This window comes from Callospermophilus lateralis, chromosome 8 (genome assembly GCF_048772815.1).
Source record: "Callospermophilus lateralis isolate mCalLat2 chromosome 8, mCalLat2.hap1, whole genome shotgun sequence".
Lineage (NCBI taxonomy): Eukaryota > Metazoa > Chordata > Mammalia > Rodentia > Sciuridae > Callospermophilus > Callospermophilus lateralis.
In genome coordinates this window covers 116115747-116142196 of record NC_135312.1, presented here as the reverse complement: position 1 = coordinate 116142196, position 26450 = coordinate 116115747, and the positions used below count along the sequence as shown (strand labels likewise).

At 33.7% G+C, this 26450-nt stretch overlaps 1 protein-coding gene across 1 annotated transcript in view; it reads right to left on the bottom strand.

Annotated features, from left to right (window-relative positions):
* The window catches only part of Iqcm (IQ motif containing M), a 316123-nt gene that overhangs the window by 181197 nt on the left and 108476 nt on the right, over window positions 1-26450 (bottom strand). Inside the window, exons 6-7 of the mRNA XM_076864082.1 lie at window positions 23809-23828; window positions 11524-11582 (exon numbers count right to left, since the gene is read on the bottom strand). Coding sequence (XP_076720197.1) covers window positions 11524-11582; window positions 23809-23828 — 79 coding nt within the window. The remainder of the gene's footprint in view (window positions 1-11523; window positions 11583-23808; window positions 23829-26450) is intronic.

Sequence of the window (26450 nt, the reverse complement as noted above, 5' to 3'; positions counted from 1 at the left end):
CCCCAAAAATGAATTAGAAACATATATACAGGAAAATGTTCCAATAATAATATTAAGTTAAAATATAAATAATAAGGCTCCATTTTTCATTTGCAAAATTAGGAAGAAAATTCTACAAAGTTATCTAATTTCAGAAAAAGTTGTTAAAGATGCACTTCCAACATTATTTTTGACTGGATAATCAATTTGAAAAGTGACTTGGCAACACAAAGCAAAAGCATATTCCCTAGTAATTTTCTTTCTGATAATTAGGGGAAAAGTCCTATGTATGAAGATAGACATCCTACTTTCATTTATGATGGTGAAATTCAGAAACAAATATCTATGTGCATTGTGTTAAATCCAATCAATAAATTATTACAGGGTCATAAAACTGACAAACACTAGACAATGTAATAACTTGGGAAAATGCTTATGATTTCATTTATAATAGAACAGAGATATTAAATATATGCATTACATGACCAAAACTTTTTAAAAAGTATATACGCAAGAGTAGAAAGAAACATGACAAAATGTTGGTGTGGTTATATTAGCACAGTGTTTGTAAACCAGAGCGGACCACAATCATCTGACGATTATTTTCAAGAAATTCCTATTCAGGTCCTGCTTCCATAGCTTCTGACCCATTCACTCCTCCACTAAGACTGATGCAAACTCCTAATTAAATATCAGACTGTAAAGAGAACATAAGAAAAATTATTGTTTCTCATTTTCTAATTTTGTTCATATTTTCTGAATGAGGCCAGCATGCATTGTATAAGGTAAAAACATAATAATTAGTTCCATGATAATAGTAGTAGCAATAGTAGCAACATTTTATTAAGCATTTACTTTAGAATTTCACCTTTAATTCTCAAAAACAATTTTTTTCTATAAATGTTACTATTCTGATTTTATAAATGAGGAAATTGACACTGGGAGAAATCAGATGACCTACTAAGATCAAGAAGTCAGAAGGGATATGAAGCCCTGTTGATCTTGTTTGTGACAACATCAGAGAATGAAATGATGTCATGACAGACAGAAGGCTACTACTGATAATGCCCAGGGCTCAAAGGTCAGGTTGCCTTGGGTGACTGGCTTTAGGTTCTTGTTCACTTCTTTTCAAAAGTAATTAAAAGATTATATTATATAAAATATTACATATAAAATATTATATATAAATGTTATATATATTATATATAAAGTGTTTATATATATATATATATATATATATATATATATATATATATATATATATGCCATATGATATATATAGATGGTCACAAAAGTGTTTGGCTTATGCAGGGTCCAAGGATGAGTAGTAAATGAGATATAAGAAATATGGGATGTCAGACATAGGGAGGTCAAGGGACCTCTTTTGAATTAGTGTTTTAGTAGAAAAGAACCTTGGCTACGACCCCAAAGATAATTTTTAAACTAATCTTCATTAATACAATTCTTAACACAATTCTGAAATGGAGGGAACTGCCATTTTTACAAAGATTCTTAGCCATTAAAGAGTCTCCATAAAAGTCAGAAAATTTTTAAAAAGATAAAACTGTGAGTCATCAGAGACTAGATATAAAACCATTTTCTACCACAGAAGGGCTACTCTGTTTGTCTTGATGCCACTTCCTTCTAAGGTCACTTTGAAAAGGTGAAGGACCAATTTTGAATGCATGCATTTGACGTTTTCACTGGAAGTTTGACAAATATATGGTGGTCAAGGTATCAAATCAAATGATTTTCAGAGAGAGAAGAAATCATTTAGGAAAATTACATGTGAGAAAAGACAAAATAAGTTAATTAGTAAGTTAATCATGTCTGAACATTAGACCCTGAGCTTGGCAAACATTTGAACAGGGAATTTCCTTTCAACTGCTAATGCTTATACAATAATATATATTAAACATTAAATCAGTTTTAGAGTTTGGTTCAGATATTGGTACTAATTAGTTTTGGCTGATATTGAAGTATTTTGTATGCTCCATTTATAAAAGCACTGTTTGCCCATCTGTTCATAGGTTGAAAGTGATTAAAGGATACTTATTATGGCTGTTGTAAAAGCCAAACACTTTTTAAGCTGCAAATATGTGACAAAACCAGTTCAGGCTGCCAAGTTCAGAAATATATTAAAAGAGATCTGTGATGCTTCCCTCCCCCAATTCCTCTTCCAACCTGCATTATCGAAAAGTAAATATCACCGCTTTCCTGATTAGACTACTATGCATGCTTTGTCCAAATGCTTTGCAATTTAGTTATAATTTACACAATTTACTCTGATTTGGATCTTCTGCTACCAAGCTGTGTGGAGGGCTTTCGTTTCCTGTACGCGCAGCCTTCAAGTAGAAACATGTGATGCCCTCGTGCTTTGAATGTGGGATTTGAAAGCAGCTTGGGTAATGAGGGAAACGGAATTTGTGGCCTACTTTAATCCCCCTAAATGAGGTCTATTTAGTTTGAAAACAATGCATTCAATTCAGCATAGTGGTACAGATTTTTTAACATTTATTTATTTATTTTAATTAGGTATATATGACAGCAGAATGCATTATGATTCATTGTACACAGTGATACAGATTTTTAAGAAAAGAGATATGATATGTTTTCACAAAGTTCAACTGTTGGCTCCATATTACTTCATCATTCATTTCCAAATCTTCCCAAGAGTTCAGTATTTCATGTTAGGAAAACCTGTTCATTTTGAAAAATCAGAGCAGGGTTCCTGAGACTTTCTAAAATAAGATGCAATCCTCCTGGAGTGGAAGATAATTTGCTTTAATTTAGGCAAATTTTTTAAATAGCTTAAATATCTGAATGAGATGTGTTTCCCTTGGTACTTTCCACTCTATATTTGTACCCCTATCGTTCCTCACAAGGCCTCCCTGACTCAACCTCCCAAACCAAGCGCCATCCTATTTTTGGCTGTCTCTAGGTCCTCAGCAATCTGTTAACTAGATCATATTAAAGGATGGAGGTCAATATTCCATTTAAAGTCTTCATGAGTACTTGAATTTCTGGATAGGGTGCTTTTTACTTATACACATCCTGACTTAGAATTTACATTGCAGAAATATGTCTAAGGCTATCAATATAAGAGAAGAAAAAAAGGTATGTAGAAAGAGGCAGAAAGAGTTCTCCCACCCCATTATGTCATATTTAAGGAAAGATAAAAGTTATTGTTATTGCTGCTGCTGGGTTTCAGCTTTCCAACAGATTTTCTTCAAAACACAATAGAAATTTTAAATTCCAAATTCAGTGAGAAAACACAAATATTTATTTCCTCTTAGTATAGATAAACATGCTGAAGGAGCATTGTTTATTATGAATTAAAAAGAAATGATCATTTCACATAATACAAAGGCAAGACCAGAAAGGAAATACTGTTTTGGTTCTAACTTGAATTGATTCTGACTTTGTAATCCAGGTATTCTAGGATGAACTTTCAGGGAATCCTCTTTAACCCAAACATGAAGCTCCTTTTTATTTTATCTGATGTTTTCCTGGTAGGACACTCAAAAAATTATCCTTAAGACAACTGAAATGACTAAAGTGTTCATGCCCAATGTGTAACGGGAGCTGAATTTTCAGTGGCACAGTGACCAGGCTGTCAATTTTTCATCAGCTTATCTATGGAATAGGGAACATAATGAATTAGTCTGCTCTTCCTCCTGGTACAGTCATTTATTTCATTTGGGGTATCCCTCTGCTTCCAACCCAAACTTTAGTCAGTTATGGCCCAGAGCTCGCTCTATCTACCAACTCCCATCCATCTCTCTCATCTTTGCTCAAGGGTGGAATTAATGAAGATTTGGTGCCTGTTCAGATTCCTTGTCCTTAGAATAGGGACATCAGATTATAGGACTTCAGATAATAGAAAAAAAATTCCCCTAAGTTGAATCTAAAAACAATTTCCTTTTTAAAAATGTTCTTGGTTATAGATGGACACAATATCTTTATTTTATTTATTTATTTTTATGTGATGCTAAGGATCTAGCCCAGCACCTCACACGTGCTAGGCAAGTGCTCCACCCCTAAAAACAAATTCTGATATTATATATGATATTTTATTTCAAGCCATATTTATGTTTTAGGAACTGTCATTTCCAGTGGATCACATAATCAAGCTGGAGCACAGAGTGAAGATCACAAGATAGTCAGCCAAACACTATTAGCAAAACAGGAAATGAGGAGAGATCTTAGAGCATCTTGGAGTAGGTTGGGGAATTTTTGCTCCCCAACCCCAAGTTTCTGTCACCTTAGTAGGGAGGGTTAGGTCTCCCTACCAACCTTCTTTGAGAGTTCCTATAAGAAAAAGTAGTTGAGACTCCATTCATTCTCCATGTACTAAGGGACAGTTTTACTGTGCTGAGCCACAAGAACTTCTGTTCCTCATCTCACTCTTCACCTTGCAACTCCTCGGACTTTTATATCTAATTTCATATAAGAGTCACACCCACAAGGCTCTCTCCTTGTACTAGGCCGAGTCATCCTCTCTACCAGTTTTTCATTTCATATGGTCAGCTGTTTTCCTTACTCTCTGCATGTTTTAGTCAGCTTTTCACCACGGCAACTGAAAGACCCGACCAGAACCACTGTAGAGGAGAAAAATTTTTTTTAGGGGCTCAGTTTCAGAGGTCTCAGTCCATAAATGACTGGCTCTATTCCTCAGGGCTCAAGGTGAGGCAGGACATCATGTCAGAAGAGTGTGGCAAAGGGAAGCAGCTCACCTGATCATCAGGCAGCAGAGAGAGAGAGAGATTCCACTCACCAGATACAAAATATATAACCCATAGCCACCCCGTCCCCAATTAACTACTTCCTCTAGCCACACACCACCTGCCTCCAGTTACTATTCAGTTTTACCCATCAAGGATTGATTCACTGATTATGGTAAGGCTCTAACCCAGTCATTTCTCTTCCAAACCTTTTTGCATTGTCTCACACATGAGCTTTTGGGGGACACCTCACATCCAAACCATAATATTGCTACATCCTTCAGCAGACCCTAGTAGAATTATGACTTTTCCATGAATAAGAGTGAGAAAGGAGACTCAAGAATCCTTTAGGATCCAGGACATCTCCTCACTAAGAAAGAAAGCAGAAAACCCTAATTCAGCCTATAGCCAAAGCCAATAAGCTATAAGTCAATTTTAAATGAGAGCTCAGCTATTATAACCTGTTTGTGAGGTGTCCTGTGTCCCACCTACTAGTCCAGTGCTTTTTTTCCCAGCTCATTGGGCTAGACTAGGAAAGCAAATGGTGCTGACTCTCACCAAAGTCAGTCTGTGGCCACATTCAGAGCTACGGGCTACTGTTTAGGTATGTAGCTCTTCATTAGAAGATGATTAGAAGAAGGAAGACAGCAAACTCCACAATTGGCAAAGCTGAAAATGCTTGGCCATAGTCATAAGTAAGGAATAGTAATTTCTGAAGAGGCAGGAGAAAGAAGGCCATCTGAAGGCCAGCAACAGAAAAAAATCAGGAAAGCTGAGAAAATGGAGGACAAGGACAGAAGTCACACTAAACACCAGAAAATGATCTCGGGGAAAAGAAATTGATGGCTGAGGTAATTATTTGCTTTAAACTTAGCTACCTTTTTGTCTTATTCACTGAAAGGCAATCCTGAGAAAGGCAGGCCCAGGAGATGGAAGATGTAGCTATATGGTGGCTCTTGACTTGGAGGTCAGCATGGGAGTTTGGAGATGGTAGCACTGTGTGGAGTGTGGGGATGCAGTTCTCTGGTAGCTATCTTCCAAGCCTTGTTCCTAGCAAGAGATCAGGGAGCTGGGGTGTCATCAAGGTGATTGACAATAGGTCTCTACAAACTAGCAGAAAGCATCCAAGTTGCACTAGGAATTGACAGCAGGAGTGGAGAGTTGATACTGGACCCCGTCAAATAAATCCTCACATTTGCTCCTCAGAGTGTGGTCTGAGAACCAGCAGATCAGCATCACCTGGGAGTTTATTGGGAATGCAATATTTTAGGATGTATTGATTCTACTGCACCAAAGAATGACGATCAGACTCAGAAGGACAGAATGAATACTGATAGTGGAGAACTGAAGCTTAAGCCAAGGAAGGAGCTCATAAATAAATCGGAAGCTTCTCTTAATTAGTTAAATTTTCTGGGCTCAGGCAAAAAATTTTCCATATTCATCTGTTGATCTGCTGCCTTTGAAAAACCAGAGAATGAATATGATGTGAGAATTCTGAAGAATGGCAAATGTCCTCACTTTCAAAAATGGAAAAACATAAAATTTTCTAAGTACGGTCCAGCGAGTTTAATGTCAGAATTTATTAGCTGTCAGCTGGATGGTGAGTGAGGACTGACAGAATAAAGCGGTGGTGCTAGAAAATGAGCACAAAAAGAATAAGTCATACTATTGTAAATTCATTTCCTGTAATTTAATTTAATTATAATTTGGTTCTGCTTTTACTAATGCTAGAATAGAAAATGATTTTTTATATGTCTGATTTCAGGAAAGACGTTTTCAACATTCTCTTATGATCTTTGTAAAGACAGTTGGGAAATATACAGACTGATTTGGGTTCTTGGGTGATTAGAGGTATAGTATAATTACTGACATAAGGAATATAGGAGAGAAGGCTGGGAAAGGGGGGTACATAGTTATTTCACTTTTCAGAGGTAGTTATAGGATACCCCAACAAAGATGCCTTCTTTATAGCTTAAGATAAGAACTATGCATGGCTAGAAGGGAAAGAAAAGTCATTTCAAAAGCAGGGAAGTTATCTAAAAATGCGACCCATGAATTAAACATTTGTTTGTTTGTTTATTTATTTATTTAGAGTATGATGTATAAGATGCTGTTCTAGTATTGAGGGCACACTGGTGAATAAAACAGAAAACTTTCCTGCCCTCATTGAGCTTGTATTCTAGTGAAACAGGTAAACAGTAATCACAATAAACAAGAGAATTGTAGAGGTTGCGGAGAAGGCAGGATGGTAAAAAAAAAATAAAAATAAAGCAGGGTTAGTTAAGGCGGGGTAGAATATGCTATTTTAAATAGTTTGCAATGGTGGGTGGAGGGGTTCTTGAAAAGATACTGTGTTAATTATCAGAGGAAAATGTGACAAGTAGATAAATCAAAATGTAATAGCCTCACTTCTGGGGTCTTACAAATAGTATGCGTACATATGTATGAGTGTCTAAACTACGATTTCTATTACCTAATCATATAGACTTCTTTTGATACTTTACATTAAAGATACCATTAAAATAAGCAAAAGTGTAATAAGCATATATAAGGGAGGAAATATATTACTATTCCTCATCTGCATATTTACATGAATTATATGAATTTTTGGAATTATAAATTTTTAAAAAGTATGAACTTAAGAATATCAAAATAGTGCACATTACTTCAGAGATGGTCTATTTAAATGCTGACACTTTTTTAAATCTAGAATTGAAGCAAATGAAATACTAAAAAGATGAAAAGCTGGTGACTAGCCTCAGATCTTAGAAAAACTACAGATTTAATACTACAAATCAACATAGTAAGTTTTTTTTCTATGAATTAAAGATGCATCAATTGATCTATTCTATACTTGAAAATCAGGCATTTTAAAAATGGTTTGGAAGTTGAACAAAAGGAAAAATGATCACTGATAACATTAATCTGCAAAGGATTAACAGCTCATTGCAATAGGATGTCAAAATAAATAATATATATTCATGAAATGCAATAGTTTACCTGAAGAGAAATGAAGACTTTTGTAATACAGTTAGAGGTTCTCAACAAATCAAAATGGAAGATTGTTTATATATAAAGTAAATCTCATACAAAATAAAAGATGAATATCATTTCAATAGTAAACTAAATCATAATCCATGTAGCTCTTGATTCAGTTTTTGCTTAAATATTGATAATGAACTCTAGTTCTCCTTATGTAATCATATAGAGTTCTTTTGCTGCTTTACACTAAAGATATCATATGAAAATAAGAAAATGTGGAATACATATAAAGAAGTGAATAAAGAGATTAAAGAGGAAAGGAAGAAATCAGAGGAATCTTTACCTAAATTAAGGTGTATACTATAATCTATAAATCAAGGTTTATACTATAATCTTAAAAAAACTAAAATGGAAGAATGGCATCATTTGACTCCAATTCTTTCAGATATTTTGCTTTGAGTATTTTACTACAAAAATAAAAGTTAGAAAAATGTTCCTTTGGCAATTCTGGTTGAACTGAGATTGACAGGCTTTCTTTGATAAGTTTAACATAAACTTCCTTTTCCTTAAAAGTAGTTGAGGGCTTTCTCAATCATATTTTAATCTTATGGATTTCCAACAATCTTCTGAGTTCCAACAATCTTATGGAGTTCAAAGGATTTCAAAATTCATCATTCACATTGAAATATTAAGGACATGAAGGCTTTCACTCAGATATTAAACAATTTCATTTTATAAATGCTCATCTATGAAAATTATTTTCTATAAATGTTGTGCATGTTTGTGTACAAAATGATATTTATATAGCGGAATCATAAACTCAAGGCAAAATGATCATCTTTCTCTCATAAAAATACACAAGTATATATTTCAGAACAAAATCAAATATACATTGTGTGGGTTTTACAACCTAGCTCATTAATCTCCAACATGTGGTATTCTAGCATTATAGCTCTTTGTTTAATAATGCTGTTAATGAAAAGTCTTGTATGTAAACAAATGTACGTAGGCAGTAGAGCACTTTCTTTTCTTCCCTTTCTGAATACTAAAATGAATATTTTCATTGAAGAAGCAGGAAGATGAACAGCAAAATAAATGTGAACATTCTCCTTTCAGGTTTGAGATGACTGAAGATGAGGACAGAAATAATCAGAACTTTGACTCATCACCATACAAGGCAAAAGATTCCATTCCCTACTGGGAATAGGAGCGGGTGCTCACAGTTGCAGAAATTCTAAACCCATGCAGCAGCCGCACTTGAAGTCTGCCTAATTTCCCACTCTCACCTTTTAACAGTCAAGTGACTGCCTCCTTAAAAAATCACTGCTGAGTGGGTGAATAAACCAGCCCTATTTGCCAACTGTTGAGGGTTCCCGCAAAGCTGGTGGGTATGTGTAAATTAATTCCATCATCTCTTTATTTCTATAACTGAGAAGAAAGGGGGAAAACAGACTCTCTGGTATTTACTGTAACCCAGCAATGGTAATGTATGTGTGACATGTTTTTACCCGTGAAATGCAAAAAGTACTTTAGAAACTGCCCAACACTTTATTGAAGTTGACGGATGACTGATGGAAGGTTATAATATACTCTGCCTCACACAGGCTTTAAAGAGACCTCTAGCCGAAAATACATGGAAAATTCCTCTCCGACAAAAAAAATCCTCCAGGCCAAGTTACAGAGGGTCCCAAGATGTGGATTCTAAGGTTTCATGGAATTTTTAGGAAACAAATGGTACAGTACTTCAAATAAAGAAGAGAATGATTCACTTAAATATTTTCAACAAAGTATGCCCATGTGTATGCGTATATTAAATATGTGCTTGTGTCTTTTACTGATATGTGTGTGTGTGTGTGTTTGTGTGTGTGTATCTCCAAATACACACAGTTCTATTTTGTTCACTACTCTGTTTTATTTTCACATTTGGTTTTATTCTTTCTCTCTTTTTTCCATAATTCTATTCTAAGTAAATTTTCAGTTTACATCTTGCAAGTAATCATCAGAAAGCCTGTTGAAATTTAAGATACAAGTGGTATAAAAACTGCACAACTAAGAATTTCACTATACTATGAGTGGAGGGTTGAATTCAAGAACAATTCTGTTCTTTTACTTTGTGACCTTGAAGAAGTCATTTTATCTTTTTGAATCTTACTGTTCTCAATAAGGAAACAGACCAATGGGATCAAGTTATCTCTAAAATTCTCTTCATTCCTCATCCTCTAAAATATTTTAGATATCCCAAGAAAAAGCAGCTAGAGATCCCTGCAAAATTTGGCCACAGCTCTTTATGCCTGCAATGACAGATGGTAGACTATATGGAAAAATGTTAACAATTCAGATTAGCTGACTGAGTTTTGGCAAATAACGACAGTACAATGACAGTACAATAAATTTTCATCTTTGAGGCTGCACAATTATGTAACATTGATAGGGCTGTACTAATTTTAAGTTAGTAACACCAATAAGGAAAAAAAAAACTGTCCCAATCAAAAGAATACTTGTAGGCAAAAGACTTAAAGAAGTGAATAAGTTGCTTTTAACACCATTCAATATTTTAGACATAATTTACATGTGGCACTTAAAAGTTGTTTTCTTTAAACCACCTCTATTTGTGAAAAGGCTCTTGATAACATCCAATGTCCCCAAAATGGGTTATTTAGATTCTCTACTTCTTCTTATGTCAGTTTTGCTATTTTATCTTTTAAAAAAATACCTCTTAGTTGAATGTAATTGGCAAGAAAATTTTCACATACTGTGATTTTTTCCTTCTGATATCTATAGATACAGACGATTTCTCTTTTATGTGAAAATTGGGATTCACATTTTCACTCTTTTTTTAAAGTCAGTTGTGCTATGAGTTTACAAAGTTTATTATTTTTCCAAAGAACTATTTTTATTTTATTAATTGCTTTATTGTTTCTCCATTTTCTATTTCGTGGCTTTCTGTTCTTTGTAATTCATGTTACACATGCCCTTGAAAAACACGTATATTCCACAGTTGTTGGATATAGTTTCTATAAATGTCAATTAGGTCAAATTAATTGTTTGTCCAAATTTTCTATACATAGACTTTTCATTTGATTCTTTTATTAATAGCTTCTGTTTCTGCACTAGAGCTTTCCTGTTACCATGAATATCTTCTTAAATTCTTAAACAAATTAAAAAAGCTGCATCTCATCCATTGTACATCCTTTCTTTCAAGAATCAAACAACTTTTCTCCAGCATCTATATGTCGCCATTCCCAAGTGCTTTCAAGTATGCCTTACATTTTCCAACTTATAACCATGTATAAGTAATAAATAAATATATTCCCAGTGAATAAAAAACACAAGTGTGAATCCTACCCTTTTCAGAAATATCCATCTCTATTAACTTCTCGTAATCCTTCTTTCCATTTCACCCTCCAATCTATCTCACAAAATCAGTAGATTTTCACAAATTTATCAATAAGTTTGGTATATAAAGTACAAACAACCTAAGAATCCTAGAAGAGTCACTGAAGATGGCAAATAACTTCTAATAATGAACTATGGCATATAACTTCTAATAAACAAAAATCAGATTAAACATGGGCAATAATATTCACATTGCATCAATCCAGATACCATCAGGCTGGGTCCCCTGCGGGATTACCAAAATACTTGGAAGAAAAGTATTATTCTCTTTGCTTAAGTTGAATAAAATGGCAAAAATGAAAAACATCTATCAGAACTTGAGCTCTTAACTACCTAAACCTCTTCAAACCCAGACACTAAAGTCAGCAAGTACACTGACAATGTTAGAAATAAGCACCTTCACTTATGCTTTTTTTTTTTTGCTGTCATATAAAAGATTTACCTGGATCCTGGCTTGGGTTCCGGAATGATAGGTTTTTGCTCTTTTTTCACAGAAGTTTTCTAGAATAAGAGAAAGAAGAGTGGATATAAGAATAAAAACTACTTCACTGCCTGTAAAATTTTAATTCCACTGAAGTTCTGTTATATTACAAAAGGGAAAAATACTCTATTATAAAATAAACCAGACATATAAATTTGTAAGTATGCCAAGAGGAGTATGATTGCTAAATGTTCCCCCAGCATCTCTGGCACCCAGAAATACAATTCCTACTAATTGTTTCAGTAAGCAAATATCTTAAAATTCTATTACAGATGATAATTTATTTATTTGCTTATTTGTCCTCTGTCTTAAAAAAAAAGACTTAACAGTTTACAAAAAATACAGTATCTATGAAAAAGGAAACTTTAAAAAATCAGGTATAGGGGAAATATAGGTAGAAAAGTAATGACAAATATTTTCTGATATTACTTTATGTGTCAGACAGATTTGGTTCTCAAATTTCTAGCTACCAAACTGTTATAAATGGAACCAGGTTCACCCCAAATCCATGTATCAAAGCCTTAATTCCCTCAATGTGCCTATATTTGTAGAAAAGGTCTTAATGAGGTCAAAATTGTGGGGCCCTAATCCAGTAAGTTTAATGTCCTTATAAGAGGAAGAGACACCACAGATAAAGTCATGCGAAGACACACAAAAATGGTCACCATCTCCAAGCTATATATAGACAGATAGATAGGCCTCAAGAAACCAACCTTACTGGCACCTCCATCTTGGACCTCCAGACTCTAGTACTGTAAGAAAATTAATTTCTGTTGGTTGAGCCACTGAAAATGTGGTATTTGGTTAAGACAGCACTGAAAGACTAATATATAAAATAATGAGAAAAAAAAAAAACAGTAGTTCTAGCATTCACAACGTCAGTAAGAAAAGCCATCTTATTTTTAGTGAAATTTTTTTCCATATGTCATTTAAAAGACTGGTACCACATACTAACTTCAACAACATCAATCACAATTACACAACAATGTTCAATATGGATTTTTCTTACATAATTGTTCAATACTTATCAATGACAGAAGGAACAATTCAGGAAGACAATTCAGACCTCAGAATAAGTGAGCCATTCTCTCTCTGGGCATTTGGTAGGATCCAAAGGTAACATTGATACATAAAATCATTGATGTATTGTATATCTACTTTATAATGGTCCATGACAATTATTTTACATGCAGTAACTTGAAAAAATAGGGAACAAAAATGTAAAGTAATCTTGATAAATCAGCAAAAAGTTAGGGGTTGAGGTTGTTGCTGAGTTATCTCCCTCAAACTCTATAAGAAATCAGTGACAGAAAGTTTCTTGGTTCTTGATAATATGGCATGCACACAATATCATAAGGACAATGCTTATTTTAGTTTTGCACTGTAAGTTTCAAATGTATATTTGACTAAAGCCAAAAGCATTCCTTTTATAAATTCCTAGAAAATAAAAAGGTCAGTGTAAAGATGGAATGTGAAAAAAGTTGTGTTTATACTACAAAATATTCAGTATTAACACTGATTATTTTTTAAAAAATATTTTTTAAAATCATAAATATCTCATAGGGCTAAGCTTCATTCTGTCTTACAGTGATCTCTCAGACCCCATGTTAACTGTATATGTTAACTTCCTTTCATGACATTAATTTCTTTAGAGTAAAGATTAAACTTTCTCCCACAGTTATGTTAGAACACAGGAACCTTGAAATTGGTTTGCATTATCTCAATACTTGTTACATTTAGAATTCCCTGATCATATGATCATATATTCTTTTTCAAAGAGAACAATCACCCTCAAGAATAGTACTGAACTTCTTAAAATCTATGTGTAACACATAGGTGATAATAAAGCATGATACAGGAACTTCTTCTAACTATTGCCCTTCAAGATGTGCCATGACATATTTTATGACCACAAAAATAGTAAGGACTTACAGAAATTAATTTTTAACATTTACATTCCATACTTTCACATAAAGTCATGTGTTTGGCTTGGAGAACATTGTCCTTATGTGATACTACTATTTATGGTTCCCATCTTTGTTTTCTTTTTTTTCCCAACAACTTCCTTCTTGGCCAAACTAACTAAATTAGCAAGTTCTCCCTAATGAAGAATGTCAAATGTGAAGGCTGTTAGTAAAACAGTTTGACAAACATTGTTGAGGATTTCCTTAAGATGTTCTTTTTGATGTCTTCCATTTTCTTTGATGATGTCATTCTTTCACATTCTCCATCTCTGCATATTTCTTCCTACTTAACATAACTAGAAGCTGTTGTTTGTTGGTTGTTTGGTTTTGGTCTCTGTTTTGAAAAGTCAATTTCAGTTTTTGTTTTAAGGATTCAATCTTAGCCTTATACATACTAATAGATCCAAGTCTCAAGTCCATTCCACCTTGATATTTAAACTCCATTTCCTCTTAAAATCTTTCTCTCCTCTCTCATACCTGCTTGCGACTTCTCTTCAAGTTCCTATTCTCTCCAGGGCAATTCATCTCAGATGTATCCTGAACACTTGGCTGCAGATATAAGTCATTAATAATACTCTCCTAGCAACATTTTCAAAACTTTTAACAACCTGAATGGATTTCACCCAAATCAGTTTTCAGACTGTTTCTCCCACAAATTTCCTCAAATCCCAGAATAAACCAGTACCAAACTTACTTCTAACAATTCATACAATATTACTATACCTCAGGCTTCTTTTTTAGAAAAACAGCTGTCTAATCCATCAGTTCCCATCCTGTTTCAAAATCTTCTCTAGATTTTTTTTTAACTTTGTGACAATTCCCTCTTAGTCTTAATAATTAAATCCTTGTACTGATTAACCATAGATCTGTAGTCTTCCATCCTGCATATTGATGCTAGAAGTATTTTTATTTGATTACAAGTGTAAAATTTTGGAGTATGTTTGTTATAAAAAGGTAATCTATAATTGGCATACTATTCCTCAACACTTTTACCCCCAAATGTGGCCAGGGGCATTTTCTAAGTAGCAAGGAATTTTCATATTTTTAAACTGTCCTGTGACCATACCAGAAGCCTACATAAATATATGGTTCAAGGTAAAATTAAAGGTTTCTGTAAAACTAGGTAACTGTGAAAAGAAAATAATTACTAATACATACATATAAAATTAAAATTATACATTAAAACATGTGAAATAAACTGAAAAGATTTTTCTGCCAGGCTGGACTATTAATGCTCGTGTTTGCCTGTGGAAGTCAGTCATGTCACTAGCACCTTCTATGAAACAGCAGTGAGCTGCATTCCTTTTACCACTACTGCTTCTAGTGTGGAAAATGGCATAAACAGAAAAAAATGTCAATCATTTGTACACATGGAGAAACAGAAGGCATCAAACACATCTTTCTGGGATTTTTCACAAGTCAATCTCTTTGCATTCTTGAATCTGAGTGTCCAAAAATGCACATAAACCACAGAAGGGTTTTTAAACCATATAAGCAACCCTAGGAAGTTGTGATATTCATGGGAAAAACGTATATTCCCCCAAATCTGCTCACAGAGTCAAACCAGCCCCTACTTTGGAAGTGGTCTCAAGTACGATGTTTCCTTGCATGTGTTTACGGAGAAGAAGGTGTCCAAAGATAACGTTGGTCATTCTGTAACAGCCACAGCCATTCAGACTAAGGGAGACTGCAGATGATGACTCAGCAAAACAACAGTTTTTCATTTCTTTAAACTCCATGAAAAATCAAAACTAGGTTTTTAAGCATAGGCAATACAAAGGCTGAACAGAGGATGAAGGAAAACTGATCCCAACAGAAGAACCCTATGAAGGACTTCAGGATTTATAAAGAATAAGGAGATAGCTGCTTCCAGGATATACCAACAAATCAGCACAATACAAAAATAAATTCTAAAAAAAAATCAAAGTAAAAGATATTTTTATAATGTGTGGTCGAGCTGATGGGAAAGTAATAGAATTCCATTCTATCCCAAAATAATCAAATGCTGAATTTACTGTTTTCGTGAGTTCCAGAGCCTTTCTTTGCCTTGGGGATTATATGGCAATTCCTGAAGGCGTAGAATCTGGGTTTTTTGTTTTGTTTTTTTATCTCTTTTTAAATTTTTAAAATTTAAATTAAGATTTTTTTACTGATGCATAAAAACAAAAATCACGAATTTATGGGGTACCATGTGATATTTCAATATATGTATACACTATGTAATATACTATGTTCAAATCAAGGCAAACGTATCAATCCCCTCAAACATTTATCATTTCTTTATGTTGAAAACATTCTAACTTTTTGAAATATACAGTATATTATCCTCATCTATACTCACCCAACTATGCAATAACTCACCAGAACCTCTAATTATGACTTGTTTCCTGCTGATCAACCTCTACCCATCCCTCCCACCTCCCTACTCTCCCCAACTACCCATACTATTACTTCTAGAAGATCCATTTTTTTTTTGTTTTGTTTTATTTTGTTTCTTAGATTCTACAAATGAATGAGACCATATGATATGTGTCTTAGCTTTATTCTGGTTAACTTGGTGATCTCCAATTCTATCCATGTTGTCACAAATGACAGGATTTCATTCCTTTTTATGGATGAATAGTATTCCATTATGTATCCTTTTTCCTTTATTTATTAATTTGAATGATATATAAGATGTAAGAACGTCTCTCATAAAACCTGGGAGGACAATAACCTCAAAGCATAAATCAGGATTTAAAAGCTTCCATGAGAGTGACAGAGCTTCGCTGTGAGACCACATGCTATATAGCCTTGGCTTTGGGTGGAAAGGACAAGATATTATTTTCTAGGAATTTCTAATGACAAGACTTAACTTACATGGATTTGGGGCCGCAATTCATTTTTACCTGAAATGCATCACCTCCCCCTCCACAAAAATGGCTAAAATTTAGAACAGGGAATCCCAAGTTAGTACTGCCCTAAAACACCTGGAAAAAAATAAGTATCAGTCATTTTCAGAATGAAGTTGAAAGCTGAAAACTAGGCTTCAAAAAATTCTCACAATAAAATACTAGAAAAATGAGCTAAAAAATCAGAAGAGTATGAGAAAACATAAAATCAAGGAATCAGAGAAAAGCAAACTATTCATTCAGAACCTCAAAGATGGCATCCACTGTAATTATTATCAACAGAATATAAGAAGGAGCTTCCATTTCTGTGATTAGAGAAATATACTGAAAGAATCAATAAATTATGAACTGACCAAACATATGTGGAAAATGAGCAGGCATTCTAAAAATGAAAACCATAATAATTGAAATTGGAAGCTCAGTGAATAGCAAAAGAGAAGAATAGACACATATAACAAAGCGACAATAATCTAGAAGATAAAGAGGAAAAATTCATGATCAAGCAATGAAAGAAAGATGACAGATCTGAAAGAGGAAAAAGGAAAAGGGCAATCACAAGTAACTGGAAGAAGCACATATTTTTAACTAGAATTTATAAAGAGTTTTAATTAGAGTTTTAAAAGAAAATAATGGAAGAGAGACACCATTTGAAGATAAAGGTGAGTTTCTGTTTTTATTTTGGAATTGCTGAAATAATTCCAAAGAATTTTCACATTTAGGTATCCTGACAAAAGTCATTCAGAATAAATAAAAACAGAAGCACACTTACTTCATTATAAAAAAAAAGAAAAGAAGAAGAAAAACAGAGAAAAGAAGCCCTTTGAAGCAGAGTATAGATAGATTACTACAGACAAAAGAGGGCTAACTGGATAAATATCTGCTTTTTCTCAGCAGCTAAGGCAGTCAGAAGACAAAAATAACTTCAGTATGATAAGAAGGTATGGGAAAAAGAAGAAAAAATAAGTAGACAATAACTGAAGTTTTCCGCCAACTTATTCTTCCTTAAGGTACTTCCAGGAGGATGTAGATTTAGAAAGAAAATTATCCTACATGCCTGAGATGTAATAAAAAAAATAGTGAAGATATTGGTAAACTTGAACAATGCAATTTAAGAAAATAATTGTTTCTAATTTGTGAAAGTTAAAAAAATGAGAAAAAAACTTCTACTGGTTAAGGCAATCTACCATTTTTGTATGGGAAGGGAAGAAAGTAAAGATACTTTAACTGAAATGTATGCATTAAAATCAATAGATTGAGCACTTATGAAAAGTTAAAAGAATATATATGCTCAACTAATAGGAAGAAAAATTAGAACAAGAGGTAGTGGGGCTGGGGATGTGGCTCAAGTGGTAGCCCGCTCGCCTGGCATGCATGGGGCGCTGGATTCCATCCTCAGCACCACATAAAAATAAAATAAAGATGTTGTGTCCACCAAAAACTTAAAAAAAATAAGTATTAAAAAATTCTCTCTCTCTCTCTCTCTCTCTCTCTCTCTTTAAAAAAAAAGAATAAGAGGTAGGAATAAGAGAGGGAAATAAGTCAATCAATTTGAAACAAAAGGCAAGAAAGAGGAAAATAAAAAAGCACAAAATGAAAGTTACACAAAGCACAAAATAAAATGGAAGAAATGCCCCCAAATACTTTTCTTTTTTTTAAAAGCACAACAAAAAAGAAATAATGTTGACCCAGGAAAAACTCCTCAACTTTTCTGGTCATTTCCAAAATGTGTATTACTAGAATCACAACAAATATGATATTATATCTGCCATATTGGCAAAAGTGGCAATTTGGCGAGTATTTTCAAGCATATGAAGCAATACGGATTCCATAATCTGCTTTTTGGAGTGGAAAACTTCTTGCTATAGACTGATGAAGTTACCATATGCCCTCTGGCCAACACAGTCACTGCATGGTTGGGGATATTAAGAGCCCTTGGTGGAGGAAACAGTGGAGCTGCTTATTGCTACAGGAAAGCAATTATTTAGTCAAGGAATACTTACTAAGCTCCCACTACCGCCCTGCCCGCCTGGCCTCAGGAAGGCAGGAGTCAATATCCTGGCTTATCATTAGCCCATTCTGGATGCTTGATGCATCAGGATGCAGGTTCCTGTTGATGTTGGGAATGCTTGCCCTAGAGAAACTCTTGCACAGAGACATGTAGAAGAATGCTTATAGCATAGCTGTTCAAAAGAGAACATTTTTTAAAAGCCAAATTACCCTTAGCAATAGAAATGATAATTAAATTGTAGTGTGTTCATTCCATGGGGTATTGTATACTGAAGTAAATGAATGAACCATGGGGCACACATCCACATTAGCACAGATTGACAGTTCTTAAAAATATATTGTTAAGCAGAAAGAGAATGAAGACATTATGATTCCATTTACATAATGTTAAAAACAAGAAAAACTGAATAAAGTACTAATTAAGGATATACATATATTTAAATGAAAAAACAAAAGAACATTTGACATAAAATTAAGGAGAATGGATATGAAGAGAAGAAAAAGACATAAACTCTTCTACTCCTTAAGCTTTGTAGGCCTTTATTTTATACCATTTATGTGTATTTGTATATATAAAAGTTTGTGTGTGTGTATGTGTGTGTGTGTATGTATGATTGATGAAGAGAAAAATTTAAAATAATATGGTAGGAATATTTCTTGAGCTTTAAATGAACACCTTGCCTTTTGATAAAAAGAAAGATTTGGGGATTCTGAGTTTCCCAGGTGTATCAAAAATTCCTAGGCGGCTCCATGGCTCTGAATTGTTCCTGTGGTTTGCATGTGTTCTGAAAAGAATGCCAAGTGAGGGAACAGCTTCTGCCAGCTGTGAGTTACTTTATTCTGCAGTTTTAAACTCCATGCATTTATAAATTCATGAGACTAATTTTTTTTTTACTAGCTGGAATTAAAACTTTAAAGCACAGGTTGAAAAAATGAGTTTTCATTTTATCATTTGGGTGCACTTTGATATGCTTATGAACATACTGATGTGGAAGCTGATGTGTGTGTGTGTGTATGTGTGTATGTGTGTGTGTGTGTGTGTGTGTGTGTGTGTGTGTATTGATTATTTGCTTTAGAATATGTTTCCCCCTTTGACATGAAAGTAGCCACCTGGGAATTTATTACTAAACAATTTGGCTATAAACAGCGTAATATTTTTAAAAAAATGAATTTAAATTTCATCTTGGGCATTTGGGTATTTTTTGAGATTAATTGGAATGTGAAGTCATTCTAAATGGTGAGTTTGATTACTCTGAGGTTTATATACTTACTGTCTGAGTGATTTGAAGCTGCAACACAGAACTAATTTATAATCACTAACAATTAGAGCCTAGTGTGGGTATTCTGTGTGTTATCTACAATCTCCACCAAGATTACTCATAGTATATATCTTACTTCCAACTTTTTTCAGGGGAAATTGAAATATTTAGTATCTTTACTTTGATCACACAAGTAGGAGAAAGCTGGGATTCAAACTCAATATGCTGCTCTATTCATAATGTAAATTTTCCCAGGCAAATTTGACATTCACCACAATTCTATTTCATTTCTTTTTAATTTTTTTCCCTAGAGGTAGACAGACACAATACCATTTATTTATTTATTCATTTCTATGTGGAACTGAGGACCGAACCCAGTGCCTCACACATGGTAGGCAAACACTACCACTGAGCCACAACCGAAGTCTTATATTTCATTTTTAAATTTTTGTGTGTGTAGTTCTAGATAAGCAGAATGCCCCCCCTTTTTTTTTAATGTGGTGCTGAGGACCCAAACATAGTGCCTCATGCATGCTAGGGAAGCGCTCTGCCACAACCCCAGCCCCTCTATTTCATTTTTTGATAGTGTTTATATATATATATATATATATATATATATATATTTTGATCAGTTATACTCACTAATCAACTTTCACAAGAAAATGCTTGGGGTTTTTTTGGTACCAAGGATTGAACTCAGGGGCACTCGACCACTGAGCCACATCCCCAGCATTATTTTGTATTTTATTTAGAAACAGGGTCTCACTGAGTTTCTAAGCATCTCACTGTTGCTAAGGCTGGCTTTGAACTCACAATCCTCCTGATATGGATCTGATTCAGGATATATTTAGAGTTATATATCAGTTTATTTAAACTGCCCAGAATAAGTGAAAACTATTATTAAAATACCTGAAAATTTGCTAGAAATATAGAATTGCATGCCTCACCCCATCTATTGAATGAGAAATCTGCAGTGATTTATAAGCACATTGAAGTTTGAGAAGCACAGTTCTATAAAATTCCCCATCAAAATCCTCTAAACAGAGTCAGGTTGTAGTTTGGAGATTGGGGCAGTCTTTGACCATAGTGCATTTGATTAGCAGTTCTGAATCCCAGTATAATTAAGTCCCAGTGACTCACAAAATTACTGGAGCTTCTCTAAATGAAGTAAAAGGGGAAAACAAAATGGCTGAGTGATAATCAACTAAAAAAAAAAATCTAATACAAGCGCTGGAGTTGTGGCTCAGTGGTAGAGCCCTTGCCTAGTATATATGAGGCACTGGGTTCTATTCTAGCAATACATGGAATAGGGCAAGAAGGTATTTCCCCATTCCTCATGATATCCTAAATTCTATTAAACTAAACCAGCAGGAGCTGAACACCAAGCTGATATTGTTTCCATTCCTCTTCCACCACAACAATCCATATTCCCCAAACTTCCCTATAAAGGTGTTTTCACCAAATTCTGCTTTTTGTGATTAGATTAGGGTCAATATGTAGCATATATTACTGAATTTCAAGAAAGCATATTTTGAGCACATCATTCATTACATTTATTTTACCGTACTTTCTTCATAAGCATTCACATGGTTAACTTTTCTGGTTTGCTTTTATTTTATGGAAAAACTCTGAATCAAGTGACTAATCACTGTGTCCTCTTTTATTAGCCATTGAAGTGTGCACAGTTAAATTTGTGGCCTAGTTATTACAAACATCTAATATGCCAAATTAGGAACTATATATTTAACTAAACCTTAACTTGTTCTTTTCTATTCTCTTTTCCATAACACCTGATATTCTTGCTTACAGATTCATGTTGTACATATTTTATAAGCTATCATAAAGACTTTTAGAAAGAATCAAATGAATGCTTTAACAATGTAGTAAATAAAGTTATTAACATCTATAATTCATTAAGCCCTGTTTTAGTCAGCCTTTTTACTGCTGTGACTAAAGGACCCAACCAACACAATTGCATGGGAAGGAAAAGTTTATTTAAGGCCAATGATTTCAGAGCCCTTAGTTCATAGAAGGCCAGCTCCATTCCTTGGGTGAAGCAGAACATCATGATGGAAGAGTGTGGCAGAGGGAAGCAGCTCACATAGAGATAAAGAAGCAGAGAGAGAGGTCTCCACTCGCCAGATACAAATATATACCACAAAGCCACGCCCCAATTCCCACCTCCACCAGTCACACCCTACCACTTCAATTACCACTCAATTAATCCCTGCCAGGGGATTCATTCACTGTTTGGGTTAAAACTCTTATAACCAATTATATCTCCTCTGAACCTTCTTGCATAGTCTTATGCGTGAGCTTCTGGGGACACCTCACATCCAAACTATAACAAGCCTTTGCTACTGCAATCCAGTCATACTATCCCAAGCCTTTTCATGCATGGTTATCTACTTTTGACTGGTCATAGCTATGTGTTTTCTTTGTGTACTTTTGATTTTTAGTAGAAGAAGCAGTGAAAATCTTTAAAAAAAAATTTTGTAATCCAAAAATAGCACTTTGACGACATATAACAAAGGAAAAAAAAAAAAAAAAGGTGGCAGGGAGAAGGGTGTAAAAACATACCACTGCAAGGAATTTACTTTAAGGAAAGTAAGAATAGCCCCCAAACACTTAATTACAATATAGCATGCCATGTTCTGTTAAGAAATTGTTCTGCTGTCAAAATATACAACAATGAGCTATATTCATTAATGAAATGATGCTACATTGATTCAATGTTCAAAAGAATATATTAGTATGAAAAGATGTTCAGAAAGTATTTTTGAAAGAAAAACTAAGGTTATAAAGTATTATATTATCTTAGTAAACATGGTTGATTTTCTCCTTACTTTAGGCTCATCTGAGTTTTCTTCCAAATATATGTATTGCCTGTTTCCTAGCACAGGTCTTGTTCATTTGCTTTTTAAAGCTTTGCAGTCATTCGCATGGATGGGATTTTTTTTTTTAGTTAAACACAACTGATGTAGCTTAGTTTGATATGATTGATATAATTTTGATGTCATATTTTAAAATATTTATTCTTTCAGGGATTAATCATACTACATAAGCAACATCTGTACCAACTAAAAAATAGTTAGCATATGATACTTTTTTGTCATGACAGAGCCACTGGTTAGACAAAAATAAAACTTGCTCAAATGGTAAAAAAAAAAAAAAAAGAAAAAAGAAAGGAAAAAACCCAATATGTATTGCAAGCATAATTTAATTTACAAAAAAAGAATATTTTAACATATTAAAAAGAACAAACATTAAAAAGCTTTAGAGAATGCTCATAAATAGGTGGTAACAGGTATAAGAACAGATAAAGAAGCATAAAAGGACTTGAAATAATTAGAGGTTGAAAGTTATACTGCATGTTTGGTTGAAGAATAAAATTGAATCAGAAAAGGAATCAATCATTGAGGACTCAAGTCCTGGATCTTGAAACATTTTGTTAGTGATATGATTTCCATTGTTTGAAAATTTCCTAAGACAACCACTGTGTGGTCTCCCAATTATTTCTAACCAGGTCTCACTATTTGTGATCTATTCTTCATTAGTAGGGACTCCTAAGTCCTAAGTGTTTTACAAAACACTCGGAAGTGCTTTCATTTGTAGACTTGGTCCTTCCAAACAGCCACTGCAACATGCCTCGCCTGTAATCCAAAAGGGGGCCTTCTAGTGAGTGTTGGAAGGATGCTAGAAGAGGAAAAACAGAAACCAACAAGAGAGCTGCCTGACAAAATGAGAATGGCCACTGAATCCGGAGAAGAGAAATGGGGAGAAAAGTTCATTTCAAACAGACTATATATATGTCTTTTTCATCAATAAAGAAAAAATAGTTATAAGGGGAAAATATATACAACAACCCTAAACCCCTACTTTCCCCCTTTTCCTCTTCCCATTATATATCATCATGTCTATGCTTTTTACTACTTTTGCTCTGTGTGTGTGTGTGTGTGTGTGTGTCCCCTTGTCTTTCCCTATTCTCTTCCATCAATTGCGACTACTTCTGCCATTACTACTACTGCTAAAAGTCCACAGTTCCTTATCTGAAACTTTAAAATTTAAGAAGCACTAAAAACCAAGACATTTTTTGTTAAAACATATGAAGGCAAAACAACTCACCTCGCTTTTGGTGGTAAAACCTGAAGTGAATCAATCACACAAGGCCAAGATCTCACACTTAGTGAGAATATTCACATGCTTTACTGAAGATATTAACCGGTTTGATTATAGGTTTGATTGCAGATCTACTTACCTTTTTACCCTTCCAAAATTCAAAATTTCCTGAATACCTAAAAATGGGTGGCCCCAAGAGTTTTGGTTCAAATAAAGGCTTATGGATCTCTACAACTACAATAAACTACAACTATTACTATTGCTACTGCTTGTGATACAAAACTTTTCATTTGAGTAGCACTGTATTTGTTATTCCAAATCATGTTAACCTCTCATTAGCCTAAAGGTACATAACCAAAAAAAAAAAAAAAAAAACAAAACTAAAAACTTTCACCTAATTCATCTATTGTTTAATGAACACACACTATTTAGACTCCTTTAAAAAAAAATTCTGGTAACAGGAATCAAACCCAGGGCCTCCCTCAAGATAGGCAAGCATTCTACTACTGACCCATACTCCTATCCCTTGAATACACAACTTTCAAAATATTTTTCTGAACATTAAATAAAGCAAATTACAGCTTTATTTGTAAAGCTGTAACTCAACATAATATTAACAGCCATAATGATTTTCAAATTCTGTGGCTATAACCCTGGCCATCAGCACTTTCTATATCGACTTAGTATTACTATTAGAGCTTTCATTCATATTCAACATCCATGTCTGATGCACTTTGTTTGATGAAAACAAGTTAATTAGTGCTAAACCTTCCCTAGTTCATAAATTTATTCTAAGAACATTAAAAGGAAGTCAAGTGAGACATGTTCAGTAACAGATGTTTGCCTTTTTTGGCTGCCTTTTTACAGTTTGTTCTCTTTCATTACTTTTTAAGAAATTTAGTTAATGTTCCCTTCACTGGAGAACAAGTGTACCTAACTTCCAGGGGGGTGAGGGGTCCCTAGGGCAAACACAGTCTGTTCATTCCCTAACCTAATACCTGTTCAAATGCTCTCTAAACTCAGCTTTTCGTGTTTCATGTCTTAGATTTTGGAAACACACTGACTGGCTACTTAGAACTATTATCAACATGATTACTAAGGCTTGTGGGCTTCCTGATCCTCTAGTGTCTCTCCCACCTGAGGACATCGTAGAACAGAGGGGCAGATGTGACTGAGAGAATTGGATTGAATCTTTTGGCTTCTACAGAAAAACAAAGAGTGGGAAGTAATTCCCAAAAATAAAAATCCAATGATAATAATAAATTTTATTTTCTTTCATAATAAAAGAAATGGAAAACACATATTAAGATTTTTTCTCTAAGAAATTAAATAGATCCCAAGATACAAATTTAAATTTATCCTAGTTTACCTAACTCTCTGCATTTGAAAATCATTTACTGTGCGTATATTGATGTGGCTACAGGGTGGTACACTGGTAAATCCAAGTAATATTACAATTCAGGTCTTACATTTGCCAAGAATGCTCTCTTAAAACTTTGCAAGAACAGTTGAATACATGCCTTGACCTATTTACTGCTAAAGGAATTCTGCATGGAGTACATTCCTTATTTTCCCCAATAAGAACCTTCCTGACTAGAATGATAGAAAGAAAGGTTACCTAGAAAGAAAGATTCAATACAATAAATAAATATAGTTACAGAAATACAGTTCGGGCCCAGTTAATACTGTTACAAGACAACATGACCACTGAAACAACTATGTAAGTTAAATATATATTTTTCCAAAGTAAATATCTGCCAATATTTTATAAATATTAAAATCTTTGAGACTTCATAGGAAAAGAAATATGCATTTAAAATTAAAATTTGAAGTTTGATGATAAAACACAGCACCGGGGCATCACTATTCCTTGTTAGAGAACCAAAACAAATTTTTAAAAGTAGGTCAGAATAAAGTGCTGGAATACTGTTCAAAATATTTTTTTTTAAGTTACTTAACCATTAACCCAGGACCTAAGTTAGTCCTATGCCTACACAGTATTTTCAAAAAGTAATGTCTAACTAAAATAATTTTTAAAAATTAGAAAAACATTTGAACCAACAGACAAAATTTAGTAGCTATGATGATTGGTTCTAATTCATTGAAATATCAGAAGTTGACCATCTTTTATCAAATATAATCCAATAGTGGAGAAAAATCAAGAGTATAAAAATAATAACAATACCTTTTCAAATGCTTTTGAGGAGGAAAGAAAAAGAACAGAGCTAAGACAATGTGATGTGGGAGAAAGAAATGAGAAAATGTTTAAAATAAAAGGGTATTTACTATTTTTCATTATGTAACAAAATCTTTCAACTTTGTTCAGTCTTCTGATAGTACACTTTGGTAAAGCATTATAAAAAATAAATATATAACTTGAAATTTTCAATTTTAGATTCTTATGATACTTGTTTTTACTGAAATGGCTTAAGAACATTCTCCAAAGGAAAAAAAAATGATAAAATTCTTTTGTTAAAATCTAGGCAACTCATTCTATGGTTAAAATTAACCTGATATGAACAATTTAAGTTTACATTTGAAACTTTTTTCTCATCTTTAAAAAATGTTTCTACAAAATACAATTATTTGTGTGAGGTGAAACTGTATTTTAATTTTAATAAAAAATATAAATAGCAAAGCTTTTTTCC